General features: G+C 36.0%; 1 protein-coding gene across 1 annotated transcript; it reads left to right on the forward strand.

The window, feature by feature from the left end:
• The first annotated feature begins 726 nt into the window (after window positions 1-726).
• On the forward strand, window positions 727-2,306 carry LOC130808397 (zinc finger BED domain-containing protein RICESLEEPER 2-like). Its single transcript, XM_057673873.1, has 3 exons — window positions 727-1,524; window positions 1,634-1,755; window positions 1,835-2,306. The coding sequence occupies exons 1-3, from the start codon at window positions 727-729 to the stop codon at window positions 2,304-2,306; spliced, it is 1,392 nt and encodes a 463-aa protein (XP_057529856.1).
• The last annotated feature ends 10,154 nt before the right edge of the window (window positions 2,307-12,460 follow it).

A 12,460-nucleotide genomic window follows, 5' to 3' on the forward strand; every position in this document is an offset into this window, starting at 1 on the left:
TCACTCTCAAACTCAACATCTCACTGCTCTCAACTCTCAAAGACTCAAACTCAACATCTCACTGCTCTCAAGTCTCAACTCTCAAAGACTCAAACTCAGTCAAAAATCTTCATCAAGGTAATTCAGTAATTCTATTTAGTATTTTCAGTTTTCTCAGTCTTTCCTCTTTCTTCTCTGAAAATGGCGAAATGTAAAGAATCAAAAAATGTATTTTCAGTTTTCTGTATTTTCAGTTTTCTTCGAAAAATGTAAACCTAATAGATCTAAAATGTAAAGAAAAATCCTAATTAGGATTGAATTCGAAATAATGGGGAAGATGATGGCGAAGACTCTCTCAGAAAAATCCTTATTCCAATGCTATTAGAAATGTATTGAATATTGATGGTGATTCACTGATTTGGTGTATGTAGTTGCTGCGTTTTTAATACTTGATTATATATAATTAGTTGTATTCCAATTAGGATTGAATTCGAAATAATGGGGAAGAAGATGGCGAAGACTCTCTCAGAAAAATCCTTATTCCAATGCTATTAGAAATGTATTGATGGTGATTCACTGATTTGGTGTATTGAATAATTGAGTTTTTAATACTTAATTAATAATTATATATAATTAGTTAATGCTATTGTTTTGAAGAATTATTTCTGATATATTAGTTAATTTATTCCAATTATTATTCTGAGTTGTATTTCTTGATTAGTTGATTGTAGTACTTGATCTGAAAAAATGGAAAAATCTGCAAATAGCAAAAAGCGTCCAGTGGAAGATCTTGAAATTCTTGATGATGTACATGATGACGAAGTAGATGAAGGGGACATACGGAATCGTCGATCAATTGTTTGGAATGAGATGAAGAGGATTGAATCAGATGATAAAAGCGAAACAAAAGCAAAATGCAATCACTGTAAGCAAGTTTTTACTGCAAAATCTCGAAATGGAACCTCTCATTTAAAAAGACATCTTGAAAAATGTGTTGCTAAAAATCATAGGTCGTTAAAAAACTTCATGATAGGGACTGAAACCACTTGTCAAGGACAATCCATGTCCTTAAAAAATCCTAAAATAGATCATGAAGAACTTAGGAAAGCTATTTGTATGTATGTAGTTGCTGGTGCTCATTCATTTTCTACTGTGGAAGAGCCCGACTTTAAAAACATGCTTGCTGTTGCTTGTCCTAGCTATAAAGTTTTGAGTAGACACACATTTAGAAGGGATGCATTGAAACACTATGATGAGGAAAGAAAAATTGTGGAGTTAGACGTGCAAAATGCATCAGGAAGGATTTGTTTTACTTCGGATAATTGGAGAAATGATCATACACAAGATGAATACATTTGTATAACTGCTCATTGGATTGATAGGAATTGGAAGTTGCAAAAAAGAATCATTAGATTTGGAGCTTTAACACCTCCATTTGATGGTATTACTATAGCGGAGGATGTTTGTCTTTGTTTTTCTAAATGGAAAATAGATGGTAAAGTAGGTTCTTTTACATTAGATAATGCGAACTACAATAATACAATGGTGAGTCAAATAAAGAGATAACTTGTGAGGAATGGTAAAGGACTTTTGTTTTCTGGTGACTTTTTCCAAATTCGTTGTTGTTGTCACATCATAAATTTGATTGTACAAGCCGGTCTTAGACTTATTGATGATGTTGTGGAAAAGATTAGATCAATTGGCAAACATTTTAGGCATTCGATACCTAAGAAAAGAAGTTCTACCAGATTGCGCAACAAACTTATCATTTAGATGGTAAGAAAAGAATCTGTGGTGATTGTTGTGTTAGGTGGAACTCAACTTATTTAATGCTTGATCGTGCTCTTTATTTTAGGGCGGCCATTGATCATTTGGTGGAAAAGGATATTGAAATAAAAATGTATTTACTTGATGATGATGAATGGCACAAAGTGTTGGTGATTCGTGACTTTTTAAAGGTTTTTTACAATATCACTAATGAATTCTCTGCCTCTACAACACCAACTTCAAATGTTTATTTCAAGGGGGTTTGGGATATTCAATGCATGCTACTTGAAACTGCAAATGGTCCTCATTCATTCTTGATTAATATGGTAAAAGAAATGCAAAAGAAATTTGACAAGTACTGGTCGGATTATAATATGTTATTGTCTTGTGCTTGTGTTTTGGACCCTCGTTATAAGCTTAAATTTGTTGAGTATTGTTACACCGTTCTTTATGGAGAAATGATAGCTAAGGAGAAAGTGGCGGAAGTGAGAGCCATTTTGTGTGACTTGCTAAAGGAGTATAGGGATGTGGATGGTGAGGATATTGGTCAAAGTGGGTAAGAAATTGATTAATCCTTGGAGGGCTTCTCTAACATCAATGACGATTGAATCTCTTGCTTGTTATGAAGATTCGCTACGTGCAAAGGGTTTATGTTTGGGTAAGTTATTATTTTGCTTTAATGTATAATTAATTAGTTACATATTTTGATTATTTCATATGCTAACACTTTTTTCCATATTGCATCAAGGTCGGTCTACCATTTTTTATGCTGAAGATGAGGAAGAAGAGGTAGATTGTGAAGATGACGATTGTCAATTCATTAATTAGTTAATTATTTTGTATTTGTTTATTTCAATGACTTTTAATTTGTGTTTTAAATTATGTATAATATGTAACAATTGTATTTGTGTATTTCAATTATTTGTAATTTGTGTTTTTAATTATCTATAAATAATTTAAAATATAAGCCCGCAAAAAGCCCGCAAGCCCGCATAATACGGGTTTGGGCATGAAGTTTTCGGCCCGCGATTTGGCTCGGCCCGTCCCGGCCCGACAACGGTCTGATTTTTCAGTTGGCCCGGCCCGAACCCGACCCGGCCCGTTGTTTGATCAGGTCTAGTTAAATGAATGCGTTGTTGATATGAATGTTAATTAGTTGTCCAAGTTTATGAATGTGATTTTATTTTTATTGTTTTTATATGAATATAAAGCTTTTTAAAGTTTTTTTGGCACTTGGTTTGATTTGCATGAAACATTGCACATAACACTATTTGTTATATATTATTGTGTTGAACGTATTAAAATTGTTTGTCATATTCTTAATATTACTTAGCTTATGTTCTAATATATTTCTATTCATACTCTTTCAGGTACTGATATACAATGCATCTATTCAGAGACGAAATTGTCCCCGAGATTGAGACCTCGGATAATGAGCATCGTAGTTATGACAGCAAAGAAGACCAAATTGTGAGATACGAGCGTATGGCTGAAGACGCTCCACCGATTGACAATGATTTTGAAATTGAAGACGCCCCACCAATGGATGCTCTCACCACTACTAGTAAGAAAAGAAAAGGGCGGGGTCCTACAAAAAACCTCAAAGTCACAGAACCCATGCATTTGGAATACAATGCATTGGGTCAACCCTGCGGAAAATGGCGCAGGCAATATGGAAAACAAGTAGGTCTATGTATCCGCAAGCTTTCCATATTGCACGCATGGAACGAGGTTCCAGAGTGTTTGAAGAACTCTCTATGGCATGATACTGTGGTAAGCAACTTTACTATTTTTACTCATTTATTTTCATTTCAAAATTAATTTGATTGATAGTAATAAATATAAATTTTTTTGTAGAATCTTTTCCACATCGAGAGCGATGAGGACAAGAAGAATGTGTTTCTTTCAGCTGTTGCTGAAAGATTCAGAGATTTCAAATCCAAGCTAGTAACTGGCTTGATTACGAAGAGCCGTGCCCGTACGACCAAAAAGGTCAAAACGGGAAACGAAGGTGGAGAGCAAGCACCTTCGAAGATGCCCTACGAAATATGGGGTCACATATCGAAGAGGGATTGGGAGGCCTTTGTTGCCAAAAGAACAACTCCCATAGAAGTTGTAAGTATTTCATATTATATTATAGTTTACCAATTTGAATTTACTTCTTTTGATTCAGTCATTAAACTAATACATGACATTCAATTTCTATTGATTAATTAGGAAAAGCGTGGTAAAGCTTCTGATTCTGCAAGCAAAAAGGAAGTTTTACCATCGCTTAGGCCAGAAAACGTACGATGAGGTCCGAAAAGAGTGGGTGGATGCGGGTTTATACCCCAATCAAAGTTCATCCACGCCCTCATCTACGACTACCTCCGCATCCGTGAATACTCTTTCTAGAGATCGGGTGCGTGATTGGTATTGCGGGCTTCATTCCCGAGATGCAAGTGGTAAATTTACCATTAATGATCCTGGAACGAAGAAGGTTGCTGATGCTGTGGTGAGTTTTGAAATTATTAAGTATATTCTTCATTTGTTTTGTATTCTTTGGCTTTGATGTACTTATACTAATTGCTATATATGTCACTTTTTATTTGAAGAGATGGGCTGGAAGGAAAAAGAAGCTACGGGGGAGTTCACCCCAATAGGCAATGTTGACGCATTGCATATGGTCTTAGGGAAAGACCACAGTGGGCGGGTAGTCGGAAAAGGAGGCGTCCGCGTGGGATTACAGAAGGCATTCGGCAAAGAGTGTGTTTCTACTCAATCCCGAACGGCACTGCGGGAAGAAGCAGCAACCCTCCGAGCGGAGATTAGAAAGGACGTTCTCGCCAAGCTGGCCACCGTGTTGCAGAAGATGGGAGCACCCACTGTGGACTTGGCAAACCTGATTGTCGAGGATCAAGAAAGTCAACATGGGGATCCTAACGCTTTGGTCAAGCCAACACCCGAGCCCATTACCCCCGTAGCACCCCAGCTCATTACTAATACCCCTAAAGGGGAAAACACCACACCGGAGAACATAAACTTCGTTGCTCAAAATCCGGAGCCAGTGCTACAGGTACATAGTTTTTAAATATATAAGCACTTATTAATTTAAATTGCAACGCGTAATTAATATTTCGGATATTTCATGATATACCATTGAGTTTCTTTGAAATTCACCATATACCACACGAAATGTTTTAATTCACCATATACCATTGAGTTTACGTCCGTTAGCACAGAATACCATTAATGACAACTGCCGTCAGTGTGCCGTCAACACTTCCTTCCTCTAGGGTTCTCTCCATTGAATTCCTCCATTTCTCTCTCTCTCCTCATTGAGAAGGTACTAATTTCTCTTTAATTTCTGAATTTATCATCTTTCAACACAACTTTCGAATGAAACTCAGCTAAATTCAACGCGTAGTGGAAAACCATCGCTAACATCTCCAATGAATCTCACCATCATCAACCTTAATCGCTGCAACACCTCTAGCATCTTCAACAATTTGGTATGGTAAGTAAAATGAATCGATCTTGTGCTTAGTGTAACTGTAAGGTTTCGCAATCAAATCACGAATTTGGGCGTAAACTTTATCAGGAGACCTAGCAATTAAACTAGCGAATTCTTCACCGATCAATCGAATTCCAAATTGAAATGAGAGTAAATTTGGGGATTTTCGCTTCGACATTCATTGATTGCGATTGAAATAGGAATTTGACCTGGTTTAGGTTTACAACTGCAACTTTTAGCCATTCGGAACCTAGATCTATGCTTAAAACTGCCGATTGAGATTTGATTGGGATTAATGCAAGTATGCACAAGATTAACCCTAATTTAATCAACATTGCAGATTTTTAAGATCAATAATTTCCCCAAAAATACTATGAATTCAGAGCAACAATGGAGGATTATCTGTGGGGAAGGAAGAAAAGTTAGTAGGTGTTTAATTTTCTTGATGATAAATTCAGAAATTAAAGAGAAATTAGTACCTTCTCGATGAGGAGAGAGAGAGAGAGAAATGGAGGAATTCAATGGAGAGAACCCTAGAGGAAGGAAGTGTTGACGGCACACTGACGGCAGTTGTCATTAATGGTATTCTGTGCTAACGGACATAAACTCAATGGTATATGGTGAATTAAAACATTTCGTGTGGTATATGGTGAATTTCGAAGAAACTGAGTGGTATATCATGAAATATCCGTTAATATTTTATTATGATGCTTATTATACTAAACGACACAATTTTCAGGAGGCGACTCCTTGTTCTCTTTTGCTGCCTCAGTTAGGTGTTGCTAGTGATGGCGACTTAACTGGGGTTGCATATGGTGTGGCCCAGCCAAATAAAGAGGGCCAAACAGTGCATTCAATGCCTGTTACAAGTGTCCACATCAGTGTGGCCGTGGAGACTATTGTAAAGGGGTTTGAAGATTTCTCACTCCCAATTCCAATGCCAGCATGGAGCCTTGAGAAACTATCAGACGTCCTAGGTAGTTTCGTCACATGGCCATATGCTTGGGTCCGATTCACTAACATGGTAAGAATCATTTGTACCTTATTTATTTTTATTTTTTAATTGCATCCTCACACTAATTTAATTGTATAAATTGAATTAGCAAAAGAGTCCAAAGGGATCTTGGAGAGAGGTCGGTTCCTCAGCAAAGGTGTCGACTGGGTCAAAGTCGATGCCAAGCATTCCAATTTTGACTGATGAGGAACTAAAAGATCTCTCTCAAGATTGCAAATGGCCGAATTATTGTGCATCTCGCATAAGTGAGGAGGACCCAATCATTTTGAACCTGCTGAAGGAGCAATACTGGCTTTTAGAGTGCCCGTTTGTAATTATTGGTCCTAGTGACATCGGGCAATTTTTAAGAGGAGAGATGCTGAATGTAGCTCTTTTCCATGTCTACATGAGGTGATGTTCATTATCTTACAAGTTAGGCATTGTTGTTTAATTGTTTTAATAACCGAATTACTAATAAAATTTGCTTATTTGTGAGTTTAGTGCGGCTTACGAGGAGCTAAATTCTTGCGAACCTCCAATAAAAATTGGATGGTTTTGTCCGGAGTCGATTTCGGGTAGTAAATGCAGAAATGATCCAGATGATGTCAGAGCATACATTAAGACTGCTTTGACTAATTCCCTTGCATCTAAACACACATTCATTCTGGCTCCATATGTGGAAGAGTAAGTTTTAATTTTGAAATTGAACTTATCTTTTGATTTTTAAAGTCACCTAATCTCTAATTTGTTGATTTTAAATTTGTGTTTGTAGTTTGCATTGGATACTTTTGGTCATATGTCCTTTAACGAACACTGTGCACGTCTTCGACTCATTACAAAAACCTCAAAGCCCACCTCGCAACGCAAAATTCAAAGCGTTGTTGAATGCGTACGTAATATTAATTATTTTACGAATTTGATTTAATTAAGTGTTATATATATATATATATATATATATATATATATATATATATATATATATATATATATATATATATATATATATATATATATATATATATATATATATATATATATATATATATATATATATATATATATATATATATATATATATATATATATATATATATATATATATATATATATATATATATATATATATATATATATATATATATATATATATATATATATATATATATATATATATAGAGTATTACTTTTCCCATGCATTTCAGCGCAATGAAAAGAGTGCGTGGACAAATGGGATCTACATCCAGAGCCACATTTTCAAAATGGATAGCAATAAAGGTACACAAATTCAATTTTATGCGTTTTTAAGCGTTTTTATCAATTTCGCGCGTAAAGTAGGTCAAACTTGGTTTGTTATGCACGAAACTTGGCACACAACACTATTTGGCATATATTATTGTGTTGAAATGGTTAGAATTGAAAATAATAGTCATATGCTAGAAATTAGAAGTTAAGTTGCGATTTTAAGGGTTTTTAAGCGTTTTTGTCAATTTCGCGCGTAATGTAGGTCAAATTTGGTTTGTTATGCACGAAACTTGGCACACAACACTATTTGGCATATATTATTGTGTTGAAATGGTTAGAATTGAAAATAATAGTCATATGCTAGAAATTAGAAGTTAAGTTGCGATTTTAAGTGTTTTTAAATGTTTTTGTCAATTTCGCGCGTAAAGTAGCTCAAACTTGGTTTTGATGCGAAACCGGGGTTGATTAAGGCCTTGGTTATGCAAGGATTAATGTTGTGCGTATGCTTTGATTAATGACACAAACAAAAACTACAAATGATCATGAAAACAACACGAAACAACCACAAACACTTAAACAATTCTGATCTAGCAAACTGTCAAGTAGCCCTCCTTCAGCTCAGCTTCTAGGAGTCCACGGGGATTGTTAGAATGGTTTTAGGACCTTGATAGCTAGATCCAAGTACCAAGATTCTATTTCCACTTTAGCCTAGGTCCTGGATGCATAGGTTTGGTCTCCACGTGTCGTGCAAGGTGGTCTGGTCACTAGTTTGCTGCTGTGTCAATTTCGCGCGTAAAGTAGGTCCAACATGGTTTGTTATGCACGAAACTTGGCACACAACACTGTTTGGCATATATTATTGTTTTGAAATGGTTAGAATTGAAAATAATAGTCATATGCTAGAAATTAGGTGTTAAGTTGCGATTTTAAGGGTTTTTAAGCGTTTTTGTCAATTTCGCGCGTAAAGTAGCTCAAATTTGGTTTGTTATGCACGAAACTTGGCACACAACACTATTTAGCATATATTATTGTGTTGAAATGGTTATAATTTAAAATAATTGTCATATCTTAGATATTAGGTGTTAAGTTGCGATTTTAAGGGTTTTTAAGCGTTTTTGTCAATTTCGTGCGTAAGGTAGCTCAAACTTGGTTTGTTTTGCACGAAACTTGGCACACAACACTATTTGGCATATATTATTGTGTTGAAATGGTTAGAATTGAAAATAATAGTCATATGCTAGAAATTAGGTGTTAAGTTGCGATTTTAAGGGTTTTTAAGCGTTTTTGTCAATTTCGCGCGTAAAGTAGCTCAAATTTGGTTTGTTATGCACGAAACTTAGCACACAACACTATTTAGCACATATTATTGTGTTGAAATGGTTAGAATTGAAAATAATATTCATATCCTAGAAATTAGGTGTTAAGTTGCGATTTTAAGGGTTTTTAAGCGTTTTTGTCAATTTCGCGCATAAAGTAGCTCAAACATAGTTTGTTTTGCACGAAACTTGGCACACAACACTATTTGGTATATATTATTGTGTAGAAGTTGTTAGAATTGAAAATCATAGTCATATTCTAGAATTTACATGTTAAGTTGCGATTTTATGCGTTTTTAACCGTTTTTGACACTAACATCTATTTTCTCTTAGTGCTTTCAACAACCTTCTTCTTCCGTTGACTGCGGCTACTACGCACTGAAGTATATGGACGATATAATAAAATCCGTGAAGGAATTTGGAGTCAAAAATATAGATGCCGTAAGTATTTGTTACGTTCTTAATTATATATATTATTGGTAAAATCTAATGTTTCTATATTAATCTTTTGTTTTTATATTATATATAGGTTTTAAACGACATTCCGAGGGAAACATGCCTTTTGAGAAGTGAAGAGATGCGCGAATTAAAAGACAAGATTGCCGCGTATCTTGCTAATATTTGTCCTTGATAAATTGTAATTAGTATAGATTATTTTTTATACTTTAATGTATATTATATATATATATATATATATATATATATATATATATATATATATATATATATATATATATATATATATATATATATATATATATATATATATATATATATATATATATATATATATATATATATATATATATATATATATATGTACGTACATAATATTCTATTATATACGAGCGAGAGTTTATTATTACAAAAAGATTATTGTTGATTATCTGTGATTATCATTGGATTAATGACTGTTATTACATTGTATTATTATTGGATTATTATAAGGATAAAACGGAAAATGGAAAAAAAAATAGAAGTATTTGCTGCGGTTAGTGGCAAAACCGCAGCAAATAATGCCCCACTTATTTGCTGCGGTTTTGCCTCTGACCGCAGCAAATAATGCCCCACTTATTTGCTGCGGTTTTGCCCTTGATCGCAGCAAATAATGTCCCACTTATTTGCTGCGGTTTCGCCCTTGACCGCAGCAAATAATACCCTTTTTTGCTGCGGTATTTATCTGCAGCATTTAAAATAGGCTATTTGCTACTATCACTATTGCTTGGGGCCAAAACCGCAGCAAATAATGGCCAAAAAACCGCAGCAAATGAGGTTTTTTCCACTAGTGTGAAGAGTGAATGTGGTTGTTGATGAGTGAATGTAGAAGGATTAAAGGATTTTAGGGCTTAGGGTTTGAGTTTTTTGTGAGAAAAAGTAGAAGGAAATGATATTGCTCGAGTGAGAAACGAGTTTTTAGTCGAGCAAATCTGGTTTTAAACACGACTCTGCCAGAATCTGCATCTCCTTGACCGAGCGAGCCCGCTCGACCTATCGAGCGAAGTACAGGTTTCGTTTTTTGGCTTTCTGTTTTGCTGCTAATGCTTCTGGAAAAAAATATGGTAAGTTGCTCGAGTGGTAGAGCGAGTTATAGAAGGGATGCTCGACAGGTCGAGCAAATCCCCTGCTTCACTACATATGCCTGCTCATCGCTCGACCCGAGCCAACCTTGCTCGGCTGGTCGAGCGGGTTGTTTTTTCAGCTGATAATCAATTAGAATACATGTAGTGCAATGTTATATTTGAAATACCCCTTTGCTCGAGCCTGTAGCATCAGTTGTGCAGATTTCTCATTTTTATGCATATAATGAACAACCCAACTATCAAATCCTGCATCTATCAACTCAGTACAAGCATGCTATATAAAATATGTTACATAATGAAAACAAAAACAAGAAATAAAAGTGAATATACACAAAAACATACCAGAGTTGGGAGTTGAATAGTAACACCAATTGTCCAACTTCAGAGCTTTTTCTGATAAGACCCTTTTCATGCCATCGCTTGGTCTTTTCCTTGTATAGCCTCGAACTCTCATACGTATCCAAGCGTATCTCATTAAGTTCGTTGATATCTAACAACCTCTTCTCGCCAGCACGCAGTAGATCATAATTAAAGGCTTTGATTGCCCAAAATGCTCTATGTTCAAGCTCTACTGGTAGATGGCACGGTTTCCCATGGACTAACTTGTATGGTGTGGTTCCAATAGGGTTATGAATGCTGTTCTGTAGGCCCAAAGAGAGTCATCCAACTTACTCGCCCAATCTTTTCTTGACCTTGCAACCGTCTTCTCTAAAATGCTCTTGATCTCTCGGTTGCTGATTTCAGCTTGGCCACTAGTTTGCGGATGATAGCCTAAACCAATCTTATGATAGACCCCATATTTCTTTAATACACCTTCAAATCTCTTTTCCAAGAAATGTTGCCCTCTATCACTAATCAATAACCTCGGTGTGCCGAAACGCGGAAAAATATGTTTCTTGAAGAACTTGGTAACCACGCGCGCATCATTGGTAGGAGATGCAATAGCCTCTACCCATTTTGACACATAATCAACTGTCAGCAAGATATACCTATTCCCATATGAGGATGGGATGGTCCCATGAAATCTACTCCCCATACATCAAAAACTTCGACTTCTAGGATGTTGTTGAGTGGCATTTCATTTCTTCTTGAAATATTCCTTGTTCTTTGACATCTGTCACAGGATTTGACATAGGCATGTGTATCCTTGAATAGAGAAGGCCAATAAAAACCACAATGAAGAATTTTCGCAGCAGTCTTGGAGGTACTAGCATGTCCTCCGCAGGGTAAATCGTGGCAATGCGAGATAATAAAAGGTACTTCTTCTTGTGGAACACACCTTCGAATTACACCATCAACATACAGCCTATACAAGAATGGGTCCTCCCAAAAATGTCTCTTGACATTATAGGAAAACTTCTTTTTCTGCTAAGATGAGTATCCACCAGGAATGATTCCACTTGCTAGATAATTAGCCAGATCGGCATACCATGGAACACTTGTCATGCTTACATCTAAGAGACACTCATCTGGAAATGAATCATCAATTGGAGCTTCCAAACTTGCTCCACCATCATGAATCAGCCGGGATAAGTGGTCGGCAACAACATTCTCCATACCCTTCTCATCCTTCAATTCTAAATCAAACTCTTGCAGTAGGAGAATCCACCGAATCAGGCGAGGCTCAGCATCTTTCTTTGCCATCAAGTACCTCAAAGCTGCATGATCGGTGTGGACGATCACCTTTGATCCTAAAAGGTAAGGCCTAAATTTCTCTATGGCAAATACAACTGCCAAAAGCTCTTTTTCTGTTGTTGCATAATTCATCTGAGCAGGATCCAACGTCTTACTCGCATAATAGATGGCATGCAACTTTCCATCCTTCATTTGACCTAAGACAGCCCCTATAGCATAGTTACTTGCATCACACATGATTTCAAAGGGGATGTTCCAATCCGGCGGTTGGATAATAAGAGCAGAGATAAGAGCCTGTTTCAATCTGTTAAAAGCTTCAAGGCAATCGTTAGTAAATCGGAACGAGGCATCTTTGGCGAGGAGCTCAGTTAGAGGCCTAGCAATCTTAAAGAAATCCTTGATAAACCTCCGGTAAAAACAAGCGTGACTAAGGAAACTCCTTATTCCCTTAACA

This window comes from Amaranthus tricolor, chromosome 3 (assembly GCF_026212465.1).
Source record: "Amaranthus tricolor cultivar Red isolate AtriRed21 chromosome 3, ASM2621246v1, whole genome shotgun sequence".
Taxonomy (NCBI): domain Eukaryota; kingdom Viridiplantae; phylum Streptophyta; class Magnoliopsida; order Caryophyllales; family Amaranthaceae; genus Amaranthus; species Amaranthus tricolor.

What these genes read in the sequence shown, in the direction of transcription:
- LOC130808397 (XM_057673873.1), top strand. Translation starts at nt 727, where the DNA reads ATGGAAAAATCTGCAAATAGCAAAAAGCGTCCAGTGGAAGATCTTGAA. An exon ending in CGAACTACAATAATACAATG is followed by an intron (nt 1,525 to 1,633) that starts GTGAGTCAAATA and finishes TGATTGTACAAG; the next exon opens with CCGGTCTTAGACTTATTGAT. An exon ending in ACAAACTTATCATTTAGATG is followed by an intron (nt 1,756 to 1,834) that starts GTAAGAAAAGAA and finishes TCTTTATTTTAG; the next exon opens with GGCGGCCATTGATCATTTGG.